Source organism: Saprolegnia parasitica (genome assembly GCF_000151545.1).
Source record: "Saprolegnia parasitica CBS 223.65 unplaced genomic scaffold supercont2.41, whole genome shotgun sequence".
NCBI lineage: Eukaryota > Oomycota > Saprolegniomycetes > Saprolegniales > Saprolegniaceae > Saprolegnia > Saprolegnia parasitica.
In genome coordinates, this window is record NW_012156435.1 from 159,434 (window position 1) to 183,120 (window position 23,687).

Consider the following 23,687-nt stretch of genomic DNA (forward strand, 5'->3'; position numbering starts at 1 on the left):
GTGGGATGAGAGAGTAGCGATACTACTAGCATCCGACTGTCCCGCTCGACCGCTTGTTTTTCCGCTCGCGTCAATTGGCCATGGGTTCGAGCCGCGGTGGTACCGTAGTGGTTTTTCACCATTTCCCACGAGACGGTCGCGATCGCGTCGAGCTTCCAGCAAGGAGTCGTCGTCGTCGTCGTGGCGTCGCAGTGGTCGGTGGCCGCTGCTCTGGCGACGGCGCTGGTAGCTGGCTGCTGCTAGCGGTTGCGAGTCGGTCATTGACGGGAAGGGCGCGAGGGGCGCGCCGACGACAACGACGATCGATGTGCATTGTCCACGTCCACATTTGTGGTTTTCCACATTGCCTTTCACACCACATGTGACACGAACAGCCGTCTGGTCCGTTGCACATCCTACAGCTGTGCGTCTGAGCGATGACTGAGGCATCCGGATAGATGCCACATTCGGTTTGGCGATGCCGGGCACAGCCGAGGACCTCCGGAGCCTCCCGCGCGGCTGGATTGTGCTGGCGCGCGACTCCAAGAGTCCCGAAGAGCACGCCAAGTACCTTCGCTACTGCCGCCTCAAGCAAAAGGGCTACCGCGAGCGCGCGGTCTCGGAGATCAAGCAGCTCGCCGCGACGGCCGCCGAGCTCGAGGCGCGGCTCGCATCGGCCAAGAAGCAGCCGCGCGTCCTTGGCTGGGTCGATGTCGCCAAAGCCCTCGAGAACGACCTCGCCGACGTGCGCATGACCAACAAGCAGCTCAAGCGGCTTCGCGGCCTGCGCGCACAGCTCATTTGCACGATGCAAGACTGGATTGGCACCGTCCTCGCGGTATGAAAACCAGAGTTGCTACATGTCTGGAACGATCAGATCTGGTGTGTAGAAACCCGTGGGCGCCAACGCCGTCTCGTGGCAGCTCACGACGCTGGGGGCTGACCCGACCTCGCGCAAGCTCGGCATTGACTGGATCACGCGGGCTCGCATGCACAACACCGACAGCATGATGCTTCAATATGGATTTCCGTCCTCCAACGTCCCGATCCTCGACTTTGATATGAAGGAGCTCGAGAACGAGACGTTCGAGTACGTCTGGCGGGACCAGCTCGTCATTCACCACCCGCACGACCTCGTCCTGGACGTGATGCGGTACCGACTGGACCAGACAATGAAGGGCACGCAGTGGCGAAGTCCCGACTCGATCGCGCTGGAAAAAGACGTACGTCGAAACGCAGATGTGATAGCCTCCTCGACGTACCAGATTTTGTTGTCTAGATCGTGCAGGAAATCGGCCACACGCGGTACCAGCGAACGCTACGCGGGACGCTCGAGCGGCCAGTCGAGTACATGAACTTTATCTGGCGCGAGTTTCACTTGCCAGAACGCACCATCATTGTGGGCCAAAACATTACCGACGACGCCACGCTTCACGCAAGCCCGCAGTCGCGCTACATGATGTTCTGGTACGTCTCGATCTGGTACTATCTCGATTCTAAAATGTGGCGTAGGTATGTGCTGGACCGTGTCGACGCTTGCCAGACCAAGCTCCGCGTGCTCGCGATCTCGTCGCACTACTTTAACGCGCGTGGGTACGTCTCCCGCGACGACGAATTCGCGTTGATTGGGTACAAGCCGACCGGCGCCGACGAAAACATTGAGCTCGCGCGCTTCAAGTACCACGTCTCGCGCATGTACACGCGCACGAGCGGCATGTTTGAGCGCGACCTCGATAGTTACATTGCGGCCACGCTCGCGTGACAATGTTGTCTTTCACTATGTGTGTGGTAGTTTTACGATTTTTGGTGATTGTAGCATTTATTTGATGGTTTTTACAGTTGCTGTTGGGTCGAGGGGTAGGGTACGCAGGCCAAGCACCGGAAGAGGACGGCACCGGCACGTATGCGCACCCATCTCGCCCGTCACGCTGCACGGAGACGTTAAACGTACGACTACTGCCTTTCGGGATCTGTTGGCGATGGCCAGCGTGCGCTGCCCACAAGCGCGGTGGAGAGGCAACGCTGCGCTGGAAAAGCTGTTCCGCGCTGCGTGCATACCACGACGACGCGGCATGCGTCGCCGAAACACAGTTACACGTCTGGATTCGGCCTCTATCATGAGAGAGAGAAAGCTGGCCGCTGTCTACTCTGGCGAGCAGTCTTCACGGCACCATCGAGCCACCTACAATGACGATGCGGCGTCACCGTGGCTTGGGTCCACCAAGAGGCACTTAATGAGAGGCAACAATCGATTTCATCGCTTGGTACGTGCTCCCGTCAGTGCCACCCAAGGTTCTAGGCGGTCTTCCTCGCACACCTACTACTACGGGCGACGAGCTGGCGGCGGCCTTTAAGTCAACTCGGGCACGTACTTTGGGATACCATTTCCGTGTCACAGTATTAACGACAATGCCGCAAGAACGTAAATGGTGTATGCATCCACACCATTTCCGTGTGTCGGTTAGAAAAACCCGCATATGAGCGAGCATGCGTAATCGGGCCAGATTCATTCATTGCAAGGGCAAGGATGAAGGTACTGGCCGAGGGCGACCTCCGGAAGCGCTGTGCGACGCTGCCCATGATGCGCCGGCGCTACTGCATGCTCCTTCTGGACGACAGCAATACGTCCAAGCTCAAGGTGCTCCTGCGCTCGTACAAGACCAAGGCCGAGCGCGATGGCAGCGCCGACAGCTTTGTGTCGTCGCACGTGGTCAAGTGCATTGGCGAGTGGACGGGCAAAGGCAATCTGCATACGTATCCGCACGCGTTTGTCGTCGAGACGGTGCAGAGCAAGCTCTTCCACTGCTCGGCGGCGTCTAGCGAGGCCAAGCGGAGCTGGATGCATGCGATCCCGTTCGCCGAGGATGGACTGTACGCGCTGGTCGGGCCCGGCGTCACGCCTGTCTTGTCGTCCTCGTCCCAAGATGACGCGCCAACGCCCAACGACGCGCCGATGCCAGCGTCGTTCCGCGAGTCGACAGCCATAACGGCCACGCCAGTGCAATCGACGACGCCCCCGCCACCCCGTACGTGGTTCGCCCGTCGTAGCTAGGAGAAAGCATCGCGTACCTGTAGCCTCGCGCGCGTCGTCGCGTCGTCAAGATCTCGAGACGCCGAAGAAGCCACCCAGCGTGCAAGACGCCTTGTTTGAACGCAAGGCCAAGCAGACGACGAAGCGGGACCTCGTGGCCGACCTTGAAATCGAGAGCGACGAGGAGGGTGCTGCGCCGGTACTTACATTGGAGGATCCCTGTCTGTATGATTTTGACGGAATGCGGTGGCTAGGAGAGCTTGCTGCTCGAGCCGTCGTTGCTCGGACCCAAGGTCGACCCATACGAAGTCGACGTGCATATTGGCTACGTGCCGCCAGCACCCATGAAGCTCCAGTTTGAGGTCGACCCGCAGGCCAAGGTGATGCATTCCGTGACGCCATCGAATGACAGCGACGAGGACGACGAGCGCGTACCGATGGACCCGACGCTGTATGCGCGCATTTCGCAAATGCGCATGGACGAGGCCAAGGAGGCAACGCGCAAGCCAAGAGACGAGGTGCGACCTCGGCGGACCGAGGCCGAGCCCCGGGTGGCTCGCAAGGTCAAGGCCAAGAAGCACAAGAAGAAACCGACGGACGCGAGCAGTACAAGCCACGCTTCTCCGCATCACCACCGCAGTAGTCGTGCCAGTGGCTCGACGAGCCATCCAATGTCGACGTCCAAGGCACACAAGGCGTCTCCGAGTCCACCAGCTCCACGCCGTACCCCGCCACTGGTTGGCCCTTGCATCATCGATCTGCATAGGATGTCTGATGCGTCGTTTTGTAGCCCGCGGACGATGCACCACAGCCGCGTGCTGTACGACCAGCGCCCTTGCCGCCGCAGAAAGGACCAACCCTGGCGCTGCCCGACATTGAGGGGTTCTAAGTCTATCCATTGTATGTCATTAAAAGACACGCGTTTTAAAGTTGATGCAAAACTCGAATTGTGCGCTCGTCGTCGCGCTTGTGACCGAGAAGGTGTCGCGCTCGGTGGCACTGGAATTGAATGGTCCTTTCAAGGGCAAGCGATCCCACCGCACGCCTTCTCTCTGTAGTTTTCAAGAGAGATAATTTGTCATCTTCTCTCACAATATGCATGGCGTTCATCCAAGAGGAAGCGACTCGCTCGGGATCCAACCAAGGGAACAGGAATATCAATTTCTTCGGATCAAACCCAGCTCGACCTCGAGGTAAATGCCAACAAATCGTTCTCGCCTGCCTTTTCCAGCGAGGGAAAAACCACTCCACTGACTCGTTGTACAAAAGTGCTCTTGCCGTTGGTGTGGTATTGGATGAAGCCAACGCAAGCCGACGACGCCTCGAGCAGCGCCGGTCACCTGCCAGTGTTGCGACCAAGTACTTCGCTCGAGGCGGAGGGATCCTCCGAGTCGAACGTGCTCGTTGCCTCGACGATCGCTGCGCTTCTCGCGCTGCTCTTGGTGGCTGCAATCCTCGTCTGCCGACGCTGGCGCCGCCGCCGACAAGAACTCAACCGCACGACTGCGCTTATCACTCTGCCGTACGGCTTCAACCTGCCAGTTCTCTCGCCAATGGGCCGGGCGTCGACTTTGGAGACATACGAATGGGTCGGCAGCGCCACATCGCCCATGCTCGCCATGCCCGAAAGTGTCCTTGCCAGCATGCACGACCGCCTCGCGCCGTTGTGATCCATACATACCCGACTTGCCTGAATACTGAAGCACGGTTGGCAATGGACCGTTCGAACGAATTCGAAGTCGATACATAGTCCATGAGAATAACCTTGATATCTCCCAACGTATTGTGCGTTCTCGTCGGGCTCGCTAGCATCTGCGACAACAAACAATCATATCCATCCCTGACGAAGCTCGCTACGAAACCGGTACCCAATCTGGGCCGTGACTGTCGACGCGACAGCAAAGGGGCTCATTGACCTCGTCTCTCGTTCCCTTAGGAGACTTGCGAACATGGACGCGGCCCATGACGACGCACTTCTGCGGTAGGTCCATGTGTGCGTCTGGATTTTTTGACAATGCAGCGACGAGGTCGTCGGCGAGGGACGGTGACGGTCGAGTGGTTGTAGAAGCTTGGGCCGTCGAGCCACTCGATGTCACAATCCATACAAACGTCGTGTGTTTCCATTTGGGAGAGACTCTCGGTCGGTGTGTCTCGGGCACTCGCCTCCGATGAGCGGTTGTGCTTGGCACTGCGCGCAGAGCGTGCCACGTCAACGGACGTTTAACGCGTTCACGGCCGCGAAAACGCGTTTAAACCATTTTCCAAACGTCGCGCGGTGATTGGTCGGCGAAAATACCGAGCGTCTGGGGCGCAGTCTTGACTTTGCAGCAGCATGTTCAGCTACCTCAGCGAGACGCTCAACATCAAGAACCTCGGCGAGCTCATTGCGCCGACGCTGACGCCGGAGCAGCAGCTGCACCAAGCCATCAGCGACGGCCTCCCGGAGAAGGTCCGCCACCTCCTCGACGATGTCAAGGTCAGCGTCAACGCGCGCACGCCAGAGGGCTCGTACCCGATCCACTCGGCGGCGTACGCCGGCCGCGTCGACATCTTCAACCTCCTCCTCGAGCGCGGCGCCGACATTACGACGCTCGGGCCGCGCGGAAACACGCCGCTGCACCTCGCCTGCGCGCAAGGCCACTTTGAGCTGGCCAAGCTTCTCGTTAGCCGCGGGGCCAACGTCGCCCAGCGCAACCAGAGCGCCCGCACGTCGTACGACGTGGCCAAGGGCGACAGTTTGCGCCAGTTTCTGCTCCCGCTGCAGTTCCAGCACGAAGACCCGACCGAGCGCGCGGCCGCAGTGCAGCAGGCCCACCAGATGGGCTTGACGGGCTTCCACGACCCGACGATGCCGCAGGCTGCGATCGCGCCGCCGCCAACGAGCATGCCGCCCATGGGGGGTGGGTACCAAGACGCACCGATGGCGAATGACCCGCACGCGGCCCTGTACGCGCCGCCGACGCACAGTGCGATTCCCCGGGGCACCGCCGCCCGTCGGGACCCCAAGGTCACGCGGCCCATTGTGGCTGACGGCTTTGGGTCGAGCGTCGGCAATGCGGAGCTCACTGCGTTTTATGGCAACACGGTGTCGATCAACCAAGCGGTGCCGCCGCCGCCCGTCATGTCCGGTCCGCCGGCCCACCAAATGACGGCCGCACCGGCGATGGCGCCAGCCCCCGCGCCGCGCAAGAGCATTCCACCCCAGTTCAAGATCTTCAATCCCAAGCTGGCCCAGCAAAACCACAGCCAAGACGGTAGTGGTCGTCCCCAGTCGGCCGGCCACCAGCACCCCGAGCCCGCAGCATCAGCGGCGTCGTTCGGTCCGAGCTCGGGCCCGTCGGCCTTTGCCCCGCAGCAGCAGCCGTCGTTTGGGACGTACCACGCAGCGCCCGCGTACAACACGTCGTCCTTTGGCCACCAACAGCAGCAGCAGCAGCAGCATGCGTTTCCGCCGTCGCCCGATGGCCGCTACGTGCAAGAGGAGTCGGTGGACTTTTCGGCCCACACGAGCGCACTGCAGTAGTAGCCTAGGAAAATAACGATCGAGTAAAAACGAGTTGTATGTAGTGCGAGGGGTAGATGGGAATCCAGGGAACTTCTGCATTTTCATTGCTCCTTGGCGGGGATCGCCGTCTTGTGTGTCTACTGGCGTGCGCAGCAGAGTCGCACGCCAGGCTCCAGAATCATCCAACGATGACGCATTGGCACCTCGAGTCACGCCGTCCAGGACCCTCAACGATCTGTAAGCGTACCAAGAGGGAGCTGGCGATGTACGACACGGGAAGGAGTTGCAACACTCCATTTCGTTGTTGCCATGGGGTCTTCCATACAATGATATATATATGGTGGACTTCGATTGCGCTCGTGAGGCGTGACGTCAAGCGAGGAGCGTCTGTATTCACGATTGTGCTTGGGACCAGGTAGCGGGCACACCAAGGGTCGTCTCGGAGGGTGATGGAGCGATCCATTTACCGAGCGCCGCGACATGTAAATCACGGAACTACGGTATATTGGACGAAATGTAAATGGCAAAATTTGCTCAAAATCTGGCACGCCAGATATCAGGTGGGATACTTGTGTATCTGAACACGGGCTTTTGCACCTGGAAAGCCCGGGTGGACGGAGATATAGCCAAGGTATTACCGGTATGCTTGAAGCAATGTTGAAGCGCACGGCGCATGCCACATTGCGCTTGCCCATCGATTCTCTCGGCGACCGACGATCGATTGCGCGTAGTCCAGGACAGCGCGACGACGAACGACCAAGCGGCGCTGCATGCGAGATCGTTCGTTCGGTGGTCGAGACGGCGCGATGCAAAAGCCAGCGCTGGACGAACGCGTGAGATCCCGTCGCAGGCAATGATATCCATTGGGTGGCGACAGTACCATCTGGCGATTCGACGCGCCGCTCTTCGTCGCCAGTTTGCCTTTTGGACGCGATAGAAACAACCGGATGCACACAGCGTCGTTGGTGCTGCTTCTCGCGGGCGCCGCCGCCGCGGCCAACTCGACCTTTGTCTTCAAGGTCGACATGAACGTGCCAGGCGTTCGCGCCAGCCGCAACCAAGACAACGTGCTCATCCCGTGCCAGAGCAACGTGTGCGTGCCGTCGGGCGGCGCGAGCTTGGAGTTTTGCCGAAAAGCGTGCAACTCGGAGGCCGGCCAGGCCGACTGCGCCGCCCAGTGCACCTGCAACGGTGCGAAACCCGGCTTTATGTGCGCCGGCGTCTGCAACCCGGCCAAGACCGCCGACGAGTGCGGGTCGCCCGTCTTCCAAAAGTGCATTGGCCAAGACCTCGTGTGCGACCGGACACCGCCGTCGCCCGCGCCGAGCCCGTCGACGACGCCGGCGCCGAGTGCTTCGCCGACGCAAGCCCCGACGCCCAGCACTTCGCCTAAACCGACGCCTAGCCCATCCTCCAACCCATCGCCCAGCCCATCCTCCAACCCATCGCCCAGCCCGTCGCCCAGCCCGTCGCCCAACCCGTCGCCTAGCCCATCCTCCAACCCATCGCCCAGCCCGTCGCCGAGTCCGGCGTCGACGCAGCGTGTGCGCTTCGTCAAGCTCCAGAGCCCGGGCGAGGCCCACCTGATCGAGTACTACACGGGCGTGTACTTTGGCGCGGGTCAAAACAACGCGAACGATGCGTTCGATTGGGACCCGTCGATCGGGTCGATTCGCTCGGTGAGCGGCAACGCCTGCCTCGACGCGTTTCTCGCAAACGACAAGAAGCTCTACGTGCACACGTACCCGTGCGACGCGTCCAACCCCAACCAGTTGTGGATCTACGACGACGGCGCGCGCCAAGTGCGCCACAAGACGCACACCAACATGTGCCTCGACGCGGACCCGTCCGACCCGGACAAGAAGGTCCAAATGTACACGTGCGCCCAAGGCAATGCGCACCAGTACTTTGAGATGCGCCCGATCCTGTCGCGCGGCCAGTAAGAATGCACATAACCTTTTTTTCTATTTCGTACGATACCGTGTACAAAGTGTACATTGGAGCGGATTCCAATTGAAACCGTCGCCATGAGCCGCGGCAAGCGGCACCCCAAGGCAAAGCACCGAGGACGACCCGAACGGACTCCCGACGAGGCCAACGACAAGGACGCGGCTGCAGACGACAGCCCACCGAGTGTGGCCACCGATGGCAGTGCCAGCAGTACGGACTCGGCGCTGTCCTCCGAGGCCCACCAGCCCACCGGCACGCCAGACGCTAGTAGTGCTGAAGGAGCGTCGTCCAGTCCCGCCGCGCCAGTGGCTACACCACCGGCCACAGACCCATCGCCGTCAACTGGGATCGATGACACACTGGCGTCAGTCATCGACGTGGATCCGCCGCTCATATCAAATACCACATCAGAAACCACATCAGAGACCAGATCAGAAACTAGATCAGACACCACATCGGAGGCCGTGTCCGAGACGCCAGTATTGACAGTCCCACTGCCATCAGTGGTCGATGTGTCTGCAATCTCTGTAGCCACGACCGTCGACAGAGCGACCGTTGTAGAGACGATCCCATCCAATGACGTGGCAGCGCCTCCGCGACGACTCCTAACGCCGCCCGAAGCCGAGCGCATGGTCCAGCACCTCGTCTTTGGCCTTTTGAAGGCGTCCGTGCCGCTCGTGCGTATACTCAAATCCCTGCCGTCGCTCCAAGAGCTCGCGTTCAAGTTACAGTTGGAGTGTCAGATTGGCCTGACGGCGATGGACCTTCAAGCGCTGCACGTCTTCTTTCACGTCGCCGACACCAACGTACGTCTACACATTTTGTCTATTTTCTAGAAGACAATATTGCTATTGCAGGTGTTTGACGCTGCTTCGTGCTTGGCCTTTGCCGCAACCAAAGTGTTTGTGCTCGAGCTCTTTGAGTTTCAACTGCGCAAGGCCATTCTTGAGAAAGCGACGAAGCTCCGAGGCAAAGCCGACGTGCCTCGCACGCTCTTACAGCTGCTTCCGGACGCCACGTCCTCGTTTGAACCGGCCGATTTGAACACGCTCGCGGTCGAGAAGCTAGGCCTTTCACACAGCCCGTACTGGGTTCTCCACTGCGTCGTCGGTCGCATCGCCCGCGCGCCGTTCGAGAAAGCGGCTCTCAAGACGCCGCCGTCGTACCCATGGGCCGTCTTTCGTCGTCACTTGGGGCAGTTTGTCGCACGCGCCGCGTTCGATCCGGACTCGGTTGAAGGGGCATTGCGGTCGCTCGTACGCGCCGACGCAGTGCAAGGGTTCCGAGCCATTGACACGGACGGCTCGGGCACGCTCTCGGTCGATGAGTGCACGGCGTTCCTGCACGCGCAGCACTTTGCGGGGTTCCCACATGGCGTTCTGCGGGATTTCATCGCACGTTTTGATCGTGACGGCGACGGCACCTTGAATTTGGACGAGTTCTTGGCCGTGTGTCGTCCCAAGGAGCAGTTTGGCCTTCAGGTTGTGACTTTTTGGGGCCGATTCTCAAACTGGTGAATGCATATTTTTTCATTTGTGGGTGTAGGTCGTGACACCGTTTGGCTCGTTTTACATGGCTACGACGCCGACGACGTTGGTCAAGGACCTTGTTCCCAAGATCCACAAACGCATGTTTTGGCTCCAGCACAACCACATGCTGGGCAACGCCGACATGTCCGGTAAAATGGTACCACGTCATGGCATAGACCTACCCCTGAGTGGATCGAAACGATGCGTAGCTCGTGTCGGTGGACCGGTTTGTGATTCAGCGGCACTTTGGGGCCCTCCCGCTGGAATACACGGCGAGTGACACGGTACAGACGATCTTGGTGCCGGGCGAGCTCGTCGTCGTGATGGAAACCACACCGACCGGTGCTTTTTCTGATATTTTCTGATATTTTCTGATGTTTTCGGATTGTTTTCGGATAGGCCCGACGTTGGTGTCGAAAGAAAAGTACATCGGAAAGCGAGTGGCGCCTTTACAGCGGCCGTTGGCGGCAGTAGTCCCTGCCCCGGACGTTCCCCTAAGAGCAGACACGACATCCACTGGCATTGACGTGGAGGCGGTTCGTCGGCGGCGCCCTCTCAAACCAACGCTGTCTTTGTCGCTGCCATCGGACGTGAGCACGTGGACAACGCTCGACGTCAAAAAGTGGGTTATCTACGAACTCAAGCTACCGACGCTTGCCCCGAAAATGAGCCAAGTCAACGGCAACGCGCTCTTGGGCCTCGCGCGCGCCCCAGCTGCGCTCGAGAAAACGCTCAACCACACCTTTCACATCCACTTGCCGCTCCAGCGACTCCAGCTCCAGCAGGCCATCCTCCGCCTCGTGCCACCTTCGGCCAAGACGACGCACCAGCAACGAGAGAAGGCGAGGACGAAGGGTGGGAAGCACGCTGGTCGCATGCCGCACCACACAGACGAGAACCGCGATGAAATTGTCGCAGAGGAATCTTTTGAGAACGCGCCGATGGACCCCGCGGCGCCAGATAACCCGGACGACAGCAGCGCAGACGACCGGGATCCAGTCAACCCTACCCCTTCGCCGCCGCTCCGCACCACATCAAGGACGGAGGGTTCAGCAGATGCCACCAACGAGAACGAAGCAGAGGAGCACGAGCCATGTCCAGACGCTCCGTTAATGACACCTTGTTCCATGGTGCTCAAGGCCGTGGCTTCAAGTCCCGATTTGGATGGCTCCATGGACGAGCCGGTGCCGCTTTTTGACGCCCGCGACAGTTTGAGTGACGACGACGACGACGACTTGCCGGGCTTTGAGGGGCCTCGTTCACCGAGCAGCGCCGCGTCGTCGGATGACACGTTGCCTGTCTTTGATCCATAACATAATTTTGAACCCGTTGTGTCAAATCAGATCTTGTTTGTAGTGGTACGGGGATTTTTAAACTCCAATTTGGTGTAGTAAATAGGAAAGGCATATGACGACGACGACGACACATCGAAAGGCACGGACACGGACTCGGTAAGCTAGATGAGCATCATTTTTTTCTTGGGCGTGCTCTTGGCGCGGGTGCGTCGTCGGGGTCGCTTCTTGCTCTCGAGTTGGAGCGGTTTGGTCTTGACCGAATTCGGCGACGACGCCTTGGCCGCCACCATGGACGACTTGCCACACGAGCTCAAGCTAGCAGTGGACGACGACGACGACGACACGGGCGACGCCGCGGCTGTCGGTGGCAGCCACATGTCGGGGCAATCCCGGGGCTTGTGCGTCCGCGCGTTGCAGATGAAGCACGTATGCTCGTCGATCGGCGAGCAAATGACATCGAGATGGCCGTCCGGCACAAGCGCCATGGTCGCCGCGCGGCGCAGCTCGTCGTTGAGCCGGGCTTGACCCTTGGGGTGAAAGATGACGCGCCCGACGTCATGGCCCAGGTCGAACGGGTCTTCGATCGAGAAGCGCCACGTGCCCAGACCGAGGCCCCACTTGCCAATCTTGGGCAAGCCGACGCCGGCCCGGATGCTCACAACAGTCGATTGGTAGTCGAAATCCCACGCGTAAAAATGGAAAAATCCCGCGAGGAGCGCGCCGACCGAGTCGTGGCCGCAGCGCGACGGCATGGCCTCGGGCGTCGGACACGCCGCGACAAGGCTGCTGGAGGCCTCTGTCGGAAGGCACGGCAGAATCGGCGTCGACCGCGTCTGGAGGTAAAAAATGACCAGCATGATCCAAGCTACCCAGGTATCATCGCCATCAGCATGGATAGCGACAGATAGAAAAAGGCTACCGTAGGAGCTCAACGAGCCATTCGATGCGTCGTTGATACCGCGCTGCTTGGCCCAGTGCTTGACGGCAAAGACGAGCGGGCGCACGCGCGCGTCGACTTGGCCGTACTGCCGCAAGAGCCGGGTGTTTTCCAATGCAAGCGGGTTCCCGACCGTCACATCAATGGCAATCTACGAGCAAATGAGACGCTACGTGCTGCGAGCGCGCAATAATATCTGTACCTTGCGGCGCGTGTCCCAAAACTTGAGCAGCGGCACGCGGGCGCTGTAAACAAACTGCTCGAGTTGCAGGCCGCCCGAGTGCGTGAGGGTGCCCGCGATGCTCGCAAGGATCTGGACGCGGTCGTTCCACGTGAGGGCTGCGAGCTTGGCGGGGTCGAGAAAGAAGAGACCAATGTCGAGGTCGCTGCTGCCGCCGCCAAAGCCACTACATGCCCGATGACCATCATTACCACATCGACATTGCACTTACTTTTGCGACGAGCCAAAGGCGCAGAGGCGCAGGTGCGGCCACTTGGCCCGCACGAGGCGCTGCATCGCGTCGACGGCTTCGGCCTTGAGCGCGACTTCGGCCGGCGTCGGCTCTAAGGCCTCGAGGAGGCCAATGGTCTGGATCGTGAGGCGGCGCACGCTGTTGATGGCGCCCATGACTGTGGATCGAAGGTGTTGTTGATGGAGGTGGTGGTGGTCGTCGCACTAGTTGTGGCTGCGAAGGTGTGTCATGAAGGGCTTGCTCTCTTAGCACGTCATTATCGCTTGCGGATAACGACGACGACGATGAGGACCTTGGAGCAGCAAAACAGAAATGGAAAATGGCATTTTTCACATGCCGAATCTTGACCCAGATTCGCCGCCAGGCCATTGGCCAAAATTCACACGAAAACAACACGCCTCGCTTTGTGTTTAAAACAGTCTCGGGCACGATGGCGTACGAATACGGTGGCGGTAGAGGCGACTGGGTTTCTTGGTGCCTTGCAGTCAACAAACGAGGACAGTAGACGGCGAGGCCGCGAGTCGACCGAATCCGATTCGCAGCGGACGGTGGGGAACGCGCGAAAACGGCTGATCGAGCGAGGATTTTCGAAGGTTTGCAGTGACCAGATCTGCGAAGACCAGTTGCGGGCCGTCGTAGAATGCTCCCGTGGCTCGCATTCCACGGAATCGTTTCTACATACACGAGTGTACTGGGCATGCAGCGAGACGACGCACCTGCCATCATAGCGTGCGTGGCTCTAGCTCTACAAGAAAGCGCTGCTGACAATGGCTTGGATACAGACGTTCATATATGCGAGCGCTTGATTGCATCAATGGTTGTTCATTTAGTCGAAGCTTGCTTGCAAGGCCACGAGGCCAAGCGTCGGGTCCATCGCGGCCGAAATGGCGCGCCACCTCAACCTGGCCGTTTTATACAGACGTTGTAAACACCTGTTTGAAACACTTGGGCCCTGTGTCGCGCCTTGTATCCGGTAGATGATATACAAATGCCAAGCTCGAGTCTCCGTATCCGGATGCACACGTGGCCAAAAAACACGTTTTCCACGTGGGGTTTTCAGGTTAAAATGGACCGCGAACGGAAACGAAGCTTTTTTGTGCTCCAGATGGCGCCTAGCGTGGGTCGACAGCGCCAGTTCTGCGAGGGGACAGCGTCTCGCAGCGTCGTGTCTGCAAGCTGCGTATTTCTCGTTCGTTTAACTTGAACGCTGCTATTTCTTTGAACCGCGACGGAATGACGAGCTTGCGACAGCGGCTTGTGAGGGTGTGACGGCCGTGTATGTGCTGACGGGCGTAGAGGCACGGGCTACTACTAGTAGGTAAGCATGTCTACGTCCTCAGCGTGTCGTAGAACCGCAGACCGCCCTTCGTGCCGTCCGCTTTCTTGCTCCGAGTTGCAAGCGCCGAGCGGTGGCGCCACGTCAAGAGACTAAAACGCGTTTTATTTAGGCCGTCGACGCCACGCGGCCACGTCACGGCAACTTGTGGTGACTCGATGGACCACAACTCGCCACGCAAGCCCCATATTTGATACATCATAGTAGTAGTATCGTGGATGGCGTGGCTTAAACGCGCAGAACTTTTGGTAATTCAGTCCTGCAATTTAGAAACAACTTGCCACACGGCAGGCGAAAAGGCCATCTTTTCTCCTGCTCGACAGGCTGCACTCGATCCCATCTCGCAACAGGTCGGCGTCCTTGACGTCGAGTGGTAATGGATCTTTGTTGTCTAGAGATAAGAGAAACCAAAGGTGCGAGCAGCAAACTCCATAAAATCACCGAATCGGTCGTCGCCGCCTCCTCCAATGTCTCTAGGAAACGTACGCTTGAACCCAGGGACTTACGAAGGGAAACATGCCAAAACGCAGCATGGAACCATTTCTTAATATAACAATGACGTCGATGGGTCAGTTCTTTTATCATCTTTGATATGAAAAGAGGGCTACATGTAGTCGTTCGACTCAACATGGACGACGCATGACTGGCCATGAGGCTGCACAAGGACAGCGGGCACAATGACATTCCTGAAAAATATTTTAGCGCGCATCATAAAACCTCGATCGTCTGTGTGTCGATTATGTCGATCGTGTGCACAAGAAGACATTAATGTTTGGAAAAATTTTACACGGTGAAGCCGTATACACTAATGTTTGTATGCCGCTTGGAAATCCCAGATTACCACGAGACCGCCGTCTTCTCGATGGTCTCGATGAGCTGGGACGGCAGCAGCTCGCGGCTGAAGAACGCGACCGTGCCAAACTCGGAGCTAAACTGATCGCTGTAGAGCTGTGCGAGCCAGTGCCAGTACGGCTACTCTTTGTTTGCCGTCAACAGCTGACCGCTGACAGCGCTTCCTGTCGACGTCGACCACCACGCGGCGTTATTCGGCGACGTCTCGGTCACCTGGGAGATGCACGCCGCGTACTCGTTCTTGAGATGCGGCGTCTCATTTGCCCCGGCCCGCTTCAGCACCTCGGACAGCGATCGAACGCGGTACTTGGCGTCAAACGTGGTCTCGTGCCTTGGCAGCGTCGTGAACTGCCGCAGGTCCGCCAATTCCACCGTCTCAAACGCAGCTTCGAGGCCGTCGCGCTCGATCGTTTCCTTAAAGACGTCGTAGCGTTCGCGAAGACGCATGGCTTCGGTGGAGAAGGCAGCGCGCCATTGCCACTGACTGCGCTCCTTGGGCCACGGCTCGTGCACGCGCGTGTGGTAGAGCTTGAGGTGGTCCAGCAGCGCGCGGCGCAGCGACCAGACGACGAGGAACGGGTTGTGGAGGCCGAGGCCGCCGAGCGTCAGCGGCCATTGGGCCCACGCCGCGGGCAATGTCTCGCCCAAGAGCCCTGGATGCCGCTGCACAATGCGAGCTTGCAGCGCTGCGAGCACATTCCCGTTGGGAAAAACCTTGCGGTGCACGCGGCGCAGCGTCTCGGCGACCGCGTCGGCGTGCGAGAGGCCAAAGACGGGCGAGACCGAACCAAAGTTGCGGACGAAGAAGACCATGTACTTGTTGTAGACGTTGATCCAGCGAAAGACCGACGGCGCCGCGGCGAGGCGGTCGCAAAGCTCGAGTGCGAACGCGTCGACCTTGTCGTTTAGGATGCGGACGGTCGCATCCGACTGCAGTTCGAGCAACCCCCAGCGAATCGGCGTCGACGGCAAGGGCGCCGGCGCGGCGTGGACACCGGTGAGCGCGCTTGAGAGCAGTACCGACCCGCTCTTTCCATGTTGAACGACAGCCCGGCAACATCGTTCCAGGCTTGCATCGCGCGCCACGCCGCCGCGGCCTTGTCTCCGTCCGCATCGAAGAAGATGATGTCGTCGTGGCGCCGGAAGAGGTGGATACCCGTCGTCGACCGGACGCTAAAGTCCATGACGAAGAGGATGACCTCGCAGAGGAACATGGTCATCGCACGCCCGACCGAGAGCCCGCGCTGCATGGTGCGGGGCGAAGTCGCACCGGGAAATACCAGCGGCAGCTGCATGTACCGGGTCAAGATACCGCGCGTTGGCTCGTCGACGCCAAAGAAGCGGAGGCAGCCGAGCACGGCAGCGTGCGAGATGGACGGCCCAAAGAACGTGAGGTCGGTCGTGACCGCCGTCAGCGACGTGGTTGCATTCTCGGGAGTGAACGCCGCCTGGTACTGCGCCTCGGCGCTGAGCATGCGCAGGAGATCGAGCTTGGACGCGCCGGCGAACCCCGATGTCACCTCGCCCGACACTTCGTCGTAGCTGCCACTGGACGTGTTGAGGGCTGCGAGCGTAAAGACGTCGCGCAGCTCCTTGCGCGTCGCGTCGACGGATCCGCGGGCCGGTCGTGCGGTCGGCTCGAGGGCGTGCAAGAGTGTCGCCATCTGCTCTCGAACCTTGCTGCCCCAGACCATGCCCACGTGCTGGAAAAGCAGCAGCGAGACAGCGTCTTCCTGGAGGTGGCAGCGGTACCGTCCGCTAATACCGCGCTTGAACTGAACGGCGACGCCGTTCACTGGCCACGCAAACTCGGTCAAGTTGCCCAACTCGATCGTGAGCACGTCGGCGAGCTCTTGTTGCGTCGTCGCGTTGCCTTGCACGTCGCGCAAAAAGCCGGCCACGTCGTCGGCCAATGTCGCTGCATCGCGCAGCAGAAGCGTTGCTGCCTCAACCACGTCGGCGCTCGAGACCTTGGCGCGCAATCGGAACGCTTCCGAGAACTCGCTGAGCTCGATGCGCACGCTGCTCAGCGCATCTCGGACGCGGCCCCACTTTTCACGGCCGTACTCGGCCCGCTCGGCAAAGACGGTCGAGTCGAGGTAGGCAAAGACAGCGTCCTCGGTCACGCCGGGGCCGGGGCGAAGAAGTAGTGTTCGAGCTGCGCCTGTGTCTCGGCCACCGTGAGCTCGCCGACGCCGCCACTGCTGGTCGCGTCGCCCACGGCTTCCCACTCGACATCGACGGGCGCAAGCTCTTCGGCCAACGACTCGTGCAAGAGCGCGCCGAGCAGCTTGTTGTGTCGCCAGAGCGACTGGCGCTGGTCGATCTCCTTGAGCAGCGACGATCGGTGCTGCGCCACCGCCTGCGCCGTGGTCCAGACGTCGCTCGTGGCAAAGTCGGCGAGCGCGCCCATGTGATCCAGGTCCGGATGCAATGGCGTCTGCACGACCTGCAAGTCCTTGACACCTGCGTACAGCGTCTCGAGCTGGTCGCGCATCGGCGCCGCAGCGTGGTTGGCCGCTGCCAGCAGCGCCGCGTAGTGCGATCGCAGGCGCTGCTCGTGGGCGTTGAGCTCGCGCAGCTTGATCTTGGTCGCCGTCTGCAGCACTTGGTGCTTCATCGCGCCATGGCTCGTCGACATGCTGCTGGAGATGGAGATGGCGGGGAGAGAGCAAACTCGGAAATGACCGCTTCAAGCTCGCTGGTGGTGTGTATCCGGATTCGAAAGATATCCGGATGTTGTCGATTGTGAGGTGCCATGGGATGCTTTTCTGTCGCTGGTGTGGAAAGAACGTCACTCACATCGTGGTCAATGGGTCGACTTGGTGAAATTCTCAAGTCTTTTACGCCAAACGACCTTCATTTGTTCACGATGCGGCAAGAGGTTCGGCGTCACTGATGGTCGGCACGGGCTCCATCAAGCTGCATTTTGGCCTCTTTTGGGAATCGTTGGGAATTTTACGCGACTTTTCGGGAATGCTGATTTTGGCCACAAGAAGAGGCGACGCTATAGAGACTTTGCAAATTACGTCGGTCCCGCGACAGACAGTCGTGCATGAAATATCAGTGGCATGCAGCTGGTCAACCTCTTCGATTGCTATCCTTTGCGCCGTTGGTATCTTCGTGAACGCAGCTCCGCTAAATCGTTCTCGTACCGGTACTCGTACGCAGTGCACTAAAACAACAACCCAGTGGTTCAAAGACAACATTGACACTGGATTAAACAAAATATGAACAAAATGAAAAGCTTACGCCGAAGGGGCATCGAGGCGGGCGTCGGCGCGGGTGCGCTTGCGCTTGCGGTGGCGACGGTAGTAGGTCCAGTCGCGGCAGAGTGTACACTGGTACGTGCCTGGCAACAGCACCGTGTTGGTTGCCGACGTGAGCGCGTTCGGGTGGAAGCGAGCGCACTCGTTGCAGACGGGCTCTGGCCCGCGCTTGCGCAGGTTGAACGGATGCTCGTTCGTAAACGAGACCATCTCAATGGGCTTGGTGGTGACGGCCAAGGGGTGCGGGACGTCGTCGAGCTGGTCGTCCGCAGCCGTCGCTACAGCGACTTGGTCCGAGGCCTCTTGTGCGGCGCGAAGGTCGGCCAGCGTGGGAAGCGGCGGGGGGACTTGGCCGGCAGCAAGCGCCTTCTTTCGCGCCCAACTAGGAAACGAGAACGTGAATCGGTTTGGAGGCAGGGAAATCGTACCGAGCTCGGGCGTACGCCACCTTGCACGCCCGGTTCGCCACGTTCCACGATTTTTTGGTGGCCTTGACGGCCTCCTTGTGCGTTTGCCGGTACGTTTTCGACCGCATCACCTCTTGATCGCGGTTCTTGTCGTAGCGGGCCTTGCGCTGCGCTGCGAGCTTCTCGGCGTTTGCTGCATAGTACTGCTTCTGGTAGGCCCGCACTTCTTCCTTGTTGGCTTCGTAGCGCGTCTTTCTGGCGGCTCGCTTGCGCGCCTGCTTCTCGCTGTCCGACGTGCTTGTGACCATTGTGGCTTGTTGAAGAATGACACGTCGAGCTGTGGCGCCAGCCCATGAGCCCGTTGGATTCGAACTCAGTATCCGGATGGTAGTGAGCTGGCAGGCGGTGGCGCGCTCATAATCCGGACACGACCAACGGTGCGATCAATGCTCTCCAGTCGCGGTGCGCACATTTCACCTCGCTATAGCTTCGTCAACGGCCCTGGATGCTTCTGGAATAAGAGCTATTGGTGCACACGGCACCGCAACCCTACGACTCTTTCTCGACCACTTCGCTCGCAAGCGTCACCAGATCGACCCCAAGGAGCACCACGTCGCTGCCTCCAGAGGTGCAGCCCTCTCTCGTCTTGCCAAGCATGTTGGTCGAAACTCGATCGAATTGAATGACAAGTTGCACCTCGCTGCGTGCCAAGAGACACACTACTAGCTCCAACGTCGTCGACTCGGTCCAAGAGGTAGGGTAGCACAGCCATCCATGCATCACTGCGTACACAAGAAAGCTGCGGGCGTGGCCTTCCACACCTCGGTTCCTCAATAGCTAATGACGGTGTCAACGCGTCCACCACAACATTGGTTGACCTTTCAGTCCAAACTCCTCGTTCGTCGACTACAACTCTACAAGCGGCGCGTCAAAGCGTCTCGGAAGACCGTTGAGAACGTACGCCGACGCGTTCGAGCCGGGCGGTGCGCCAATGTGCGTGGCCACTTTCGTCGTCAGCGCTGCCACGTGCAAGCCCGCGCGTCGTACTTGCAGTGAGAACGCGCGCTCAAACACATCCGACGTCGTATCGAACCGCAATTGCAGTGTCTTGAGCCGGTCCAGATCCCAAACTCCCGGGTTGAGCGAAAAGCCCGGCCAGGACGCCATCTTGTGCGCTGGATCTGCCACGCCCATCTCGAGCACGCGGTATGCGACTCGTCCCGAGGGTGTCGTATGGTGCCACCCGCTCTCTTGGTCGTTGAGCAGTACCTAGTCTTGTATGACACTAGCCTCGTCGACGCTCGATCTGCGTACCTGCGCAAGCCGAATAGTTGGGTCGTTCCAATGGCTGCGAAGGATCTCCAGCGCGTCGTGGACCGACTGCAGCACATTTTCCGTAAAGACCCAGTCGTCTTCAATGTACAGGACGAAGCGCGTGCTCACGATCGAGAGCAACGTGTTCATCGAGACGGCGTGGCCCTTGAGACGCGTGTAGAGGAACCGAACGCTTGGAAAGGTCGTCTTCATGACGCGCCGGTCGTCCTCGCTCGAGTGGTCGTCGATGACGAGCGTTGCGCACACGATCGAGGACTCACGTAGTTGGCGTAGTGAGGCCATCGTGCGCTGAAAGAGCGGGAGGCGCTTGCAGGTCGTGAGGACGAGCGTCACGCAACTGGCATTGACTGGCGTCGGGGCGTAGTTGGTCTCGGGAAACCGATCTCGGATGGCCCGCCACTGCAACGTCGAGTCGAGCTGGCCACCGATAGCTCGCCACTCGTTTAGAATGCGATCCACAAGGTCTCTCGTGCTCTGAACGCGGTGTTGCCAGAGTGCAGCGAGGGCGGCAAGCCAAATGTCGTCGCCGAGGCGAATGTCGACTGCGATTTGATCCGGGTCGAGTCCCTACGCGTATCCATGTCAGCTGGGATCGATTGATAGTTAGTTAGTAGATGGAAACGGACGGGAGAGGGTACGTGCAACGTGGCAACGATCGGTTGGTCGAGGCGCGAGACGCCCTTGTGCAGCACCGTCTCGATGAACGCAACGTAGAGCGGCTCGAGTTCGTGCACTTGACCGAATTTGGCGGCGATCTCCATGGTCCGATGGCGCTCGGACGCGCGCACTTGAAACGCAAACGTCTCATGGAGTACTTCGAGGTAGAGGTAGACGCCAAAGACGACCGGGTCCGTGTCGGTCGGCGTTTGCTGGTTGGGATCGGGCGGCGGCGTGGCCACAATGGTTTGCAGCATCCTCGACCACTCGTCCACGGCGCTCGACTGATTGTATAAGACGTTGTGGCGGGCCAGAATGCGCTGCGAGAGCAGGCGTCGGTGCGTGGCATTGCGTCCGACGGCCAGTGCCTTGGCGACTATGCATCGCACAGCTAGTTAGTTAGTAGAAAAGTCGACTCGAACGCAGACCATAGTCGTCGTCCGAGTACGCAATCAGCTCGGACATGTCCATCAACGTGTACATGGCGGCGCTGAGCTGCAAGATGGTCGTCCGCGGCTCGTGCACAATCACGGGCGTCCCGACCGCCAAGATCTCCAAGGTCGTGCGGCCACCGCCGACCGGAAACGTGTCGAGCACCACTAGCAAGACAAGGTGTCCATTTGAAAGTTGAAACATTGATACTATGAAAGAGTGTACCGTCGGCGGCAGCACAGACGTGCAGAAACTGCTGGCGGGGCATGTTGTGTAGATAGTAGACGCGCGCCAAGACGCTCGGCGACAACGTTCCCGTCCAACGCTCGTACACCTACCATGAGTCTGAGAAAGAAGCACGAAAGACAATAATAATGTGTGTTGTACGCGGTTGGCGAGGTCGGGCGTCTCGCCCTTGAGAAAGACGACGACAGCGTCGTCGTGGGCTTGGAGGATGCGCTGGAGCAGCGGATCCAAGGCCGGGTGCAGCTTGTAGAGGGTTTGCGGCACGAGGTAGATGGTCTTTTGCAGCTGTTGCAGCTCCGAGACAATGGCATCGGCAGCCATCGCGTCAGGAGAAATGACGGGTTTGTAAAACGCCGTGGTGAGCCCTTGCATTTCGTACAGACGCTCCGTGTAGTGCGTCTACGCACCATTCATTAGTGCGCATGGATGGCCTGGGATGCTTTTGGGATGATTTTTGAGCGATATTCCAATGATTTTGAAATCATTTTCAAGAAATTACGCCAAAATGTTGAGAAAATACCTGATGCGTCCCAAAGAGTGGGGACGTGATCGCGTAGTCGATGGTCGAGATCCCGGACGTGACGGCGTGGCCCCAAAACACGACGCTGCGCAACGCGAGCTGCGCAAACGCGAGAAAGTACGTCGCTTTGTCCATGCCAATCTAGACATCCAAACGGTAGAGGACGCTCGATACAAACACTAACTTTCCAACCTCGGAGAAGAGGACAATGTCCAGGGCCAACGCAGCGATCGTGTGTTGCGCCGCCACCACGCTGGACGGCAAGAGCATGTCGTGGTCGGCGCGCGACCGGAGGTGCTGTGTCACAGCATCCTCGCTGCGTGACGTGCGAAGGAGGTAGATCTCAAACGTCACACGGTCCAGTCTACACATCCACAGACAATCTTTCCACACTATGACAAAATAAGGAAATATACTGGGTCAAGACGCCTTGGAGAAGCAAGCCGACCGTATGGCCGTACAGAAATGCCGAGAGAACGCCGAGCCGAATGCGTCGACCTTCGGTTCGATGCACGTTGATGTGGTGGCGGTGAGCTCTCACGTGGGGCGCCACGAACGACAGCGATGGCATGGACGCTCGGTAGATGGTCGCGAGTTCTTCGCGCAGATGGCGGTCGATGCCGCCTTGGTAGATCAGCGAGTAGCCCATCGAGCCACAGCTACAACACTCGGTCATCCTCGCCGTTGGTTTTACCAAGGTGCAGATTGCTCTACCCGATCGTCTGGAGCGGATCAATGCCTAGCTGCAATGGCAGTCGCCTCGAGAGATCGCGGAGGCGGTTGGCGTAGGCACGCCGTGACGCAGCGATCGCATCGTTTGAAAATGTGATCTGCGGGATCCCCGACGTGGCTTGCATGAGCCGAATGACGTCGGCCATCTCGTGGCTGCTCGGAATGGCAAGCGCCGAGTCGAATGCAGCGACAGCAGCCGCCGAGTCGCCCATATTACAGACAGCGATCCCGATCGCCATGTGGGACTGGACCAAGGTCGGGTCGAGCTCGGTCGCGCGCTGCGTAGTATTAAGAGAGAGGGAGGGAGCTGTGGAGAGCTCTACCTGAGAGTAGCGGAGCGCCATTGGAAAGTCGCGCAAATGAAAGTAAACCGAGCCGAGGTTGTGGTGGACGAACGCGTTCTCGGGCGCAATGACCTAATGGTTGGAGGCATACATAGCTCTACCTAGACGAGACCGATTCGTACCAGAGCGTCGTTGGTCAGCGTGAGGGCCGAGTGAGGGTCGTCTCGTTGCAACTGCACGGCCGCGAGGTTGATCAGAAGCGGCAGAAAGCTCGGGTGCGACCGGTTCGTGGGTGTCAACGGTATCGCATAGACAGACGCCGCCTTCTCGAACGCGAGTTGGTCGCGGTAGAAGAGCCCAAGCGTGTTGAAGGCGTTCATGTGGGCTTGGTGGTATGGCGGAACGGCCACCGCAACGGCTGCTTCGAGCGCGGCAAGCACGTGAGGACCTGGGAAATAGTCTTGAAGCAGCTGTGCGTAGGCGTACTGCGCGTCAAAATCGTGTGCTTGGAGGTCCAGGAGCGCTTCGTAGCAGCCACGTGCCACGTCAACGTGATGCGCAGCGGCGTAGGCAGCGCAAGTCTTGAGCATCTCGGTGACGTTTGGAGCAGCCTACAAAGATGCATATTCAGTGCACGAACATGGCGACGTAAGCAATGGGCTTGTACGGTTGTGGCATGGGCTAGCTCCTCGGTATGCGTCGTACTAGTAGGCGAGCTGGCAGCGCTGGGTGTAAGGGCGGTAGAATGCTTGTAGCATCCCGCGTCAGAAGCGCCGTCTCGCCGAGGACGCGATGAGGTAGAGAGGCCAGACCATGATGAGGTAGAGAGGCCAGACCATGACGAGGTAGAGATGCGCTCGCTGCCAGTGCCACGCGATTGCGATCTTCGGGCGCGTTGATGTCAACCGCACCTTACCG

General features: G+C 59.4%; 9 protein-coding genes across 9 annotated transcripts; 5 read left to right on the forward strand and 4 right to left on the reverse strand.

Moving 5' to 3' along the window:
- The first annotated feature begins 448 nt into the window (after positions 1-448).
- On the forward strand, positions 449-1,809 carry SPRG_09048 (hypothetical protein). Its single transcript, XM_012348168.1, has 4 exons — positions 449-817; positions 870-1,202; positions 1,259-1,446; positions 1,492-1,809. The coding sequence occupies exons 1-4, from the start codon at positions 458-460 to the stop codon at positions 1,739-1,741; spliced, it is 1,131 nt and encodes a 376-aa protein (XP_012203558.1). The 5' UTR covers positions 449-457; the 3' UTR covers positions 1,742-1,809.
- A 658-nt stretch (positions 1,810-2,467) lies between these two features.
- On the forward strand, positions 2,468-3,943 carry SPRG_09049 (hypothetical protein). Its single transcript, XM_012348169.1, has 4 exons — positions 2,468-3,023; positions 3,055-3,209; positions 3,265-3,747; positions 3,801-3,943. The coding sequence occupies exons 1-4, from the start codon at positions 2,507-2,509 to the stop codon at positions 3,897-3,899; spliced, it is 1,254 nt and encodes a 417-aa protein (XP_012203559.1). The 5' UTR covers positions 2,468-2,506; the 3' UTR covers positions 3,900-3,943.
- A 1,390-nt stretch (positions 3,944-5,333) lies between these two features.
- SPRG_09050 (hypothetical protein) lies at positions 5,334-6,575 on the forward strand. The gene has a single exon (XM_012348170.1). It carries the CDS (start codon positions 5,343-5,345, stop codon positions 6,531-6,533), a length of 1,191 nt encoding a protein of 396 aa, XP_012203560.1. The 5' UTR covers positions 5,334-5,342; the 3' UTR covers positions 6,534-6,575.
- Positions 6,576-7,440: 865 nt separating this feature from the next.
- On the forward strand, positions 7,441-8,467 carry SPRG_09051 (hypothetical protein). The gene has a single exon (XM_012348171.1). The coding sequence runs from the start codon at positions 7,463-7,465 to the stop codon at positions 8,456-8,458; it is 996 nt and encodes a 331-aa protein (XP_012203561.1). The 5' UTR covers positions 7,441-7,462; the 3' UTR covers positions 8,459-8,467.
- Positions 8,468-8,542: 75 nt separating this feature from the next.
- On the forward strand, positions 8,543-11,324 carry SPRG_09052 (hypothetical protein; the record flags this gene model as incomplete). The annotated part of the gene is made up of 5 exons (XM_012348172.1): positions 8,543-9,271; positions 9,323-9,946; positions 10,011-10,151; positions 10,204-10,336; positions 10,394-11,324. The coding sequence occupies 5 exons, from the start codon at positions 8,543-8,545 to the stop codon at positions 11,305-11,307; spliced, it is 2,541 nt and encodes an 846-aa protein (XP_012203562.1). The 3' UTR covers positions 11,308-11,324.
- On the reverse strand, positions 11,322-12,882 carry SPRG_09053 (hypothetical protein). Its single transcript, XM_012348173.1, has 4 exons — positions 12,679-12,882; positions 12,429-12,633; positions 12,209-12,377; positions 11,322-12,154 (listed from the first exon to the last, which is right to left on the reverse strand). Exons 1-4 carry the CDS (start codon positions 12,852-12,854, stop codon positions 11,451-11,453), a joined length of 1,254 nt encoding a protein of 417 aa, XP_012203563.1. The 5' UTR covers positions 12,855-12,882; the 3' UTR covers positions 11,322-11,450.
- A 1,990-nt stretch (positions 12,883-14,872) lies between these two features.
- Positions 14,873-17,528, reverse strand: SPRG_09054 (hypothetical protein; the record flags this gene model as incomplete). Its single annotated transcript, XM_012348174.1, has 4 exons — positions 14,873-15,007; positions 15,044-15,916; positions 15,946-17,004; positions 17,067-17,528. 4 exons carry the CDS (start codon positions 17,526-17,528, stop codon positions 14,873-14,875), a joined length of 2,529 nt encoding a protein of 842 aa, XP_012203564.1.
- Positions 17,529-18,135: 607 nt separating this feature from the next.
- SPRG_20714 (hypothetical protein) lies at positions 18,136-18,871 on the reverse strand (the record flags this gene model as incomplete). The annotated part of the gene is made up of 2 exons (XM_012348210.1): positions 18,136-18,538; positions 18,585-18,871. 2 exons carry the CDS (start codon positions 18,869-18,871, stop codon positions 18,136-18,138), a joined length of 690 nt encoding a protein of 229 aa, XP_012203600.1.
- A 576-nt stretch (positions 18,872-19,447) lies between these two features.
- SPRG_09055 (hypothetical protein) lies at positions 19,448-23,359 on the reverse strand (the record flags this gene model as incomplete). The annotated part of the gene is made up of 12 exons (XM_012348175.1): positions 19,448-19,832; positions 19,878-20,465; positions 20,525-20,931; positions 20,984-21,154; positions 21,213-21,321; positions 21,375-21,632; positions 21,754-21,894; positions 21,946-22,117; positions 22,170-22,412; positions 22,468-22,763; positions 22,809-22,901; positions 22,952-23,359. The coding sequence occupies 12 exons, from the start codon at positions 23,357-23,359 to the stop codon at positions 19,470-19,472; spliced, it is 3,249 nt and encodes a 1,082-aa protein (XP_012203565.1). The 3' UTR covers positions 19,448-19,469.
- Between the last annotated feature and the right edge of the window lie 328 nt (positions 23,360-23,687).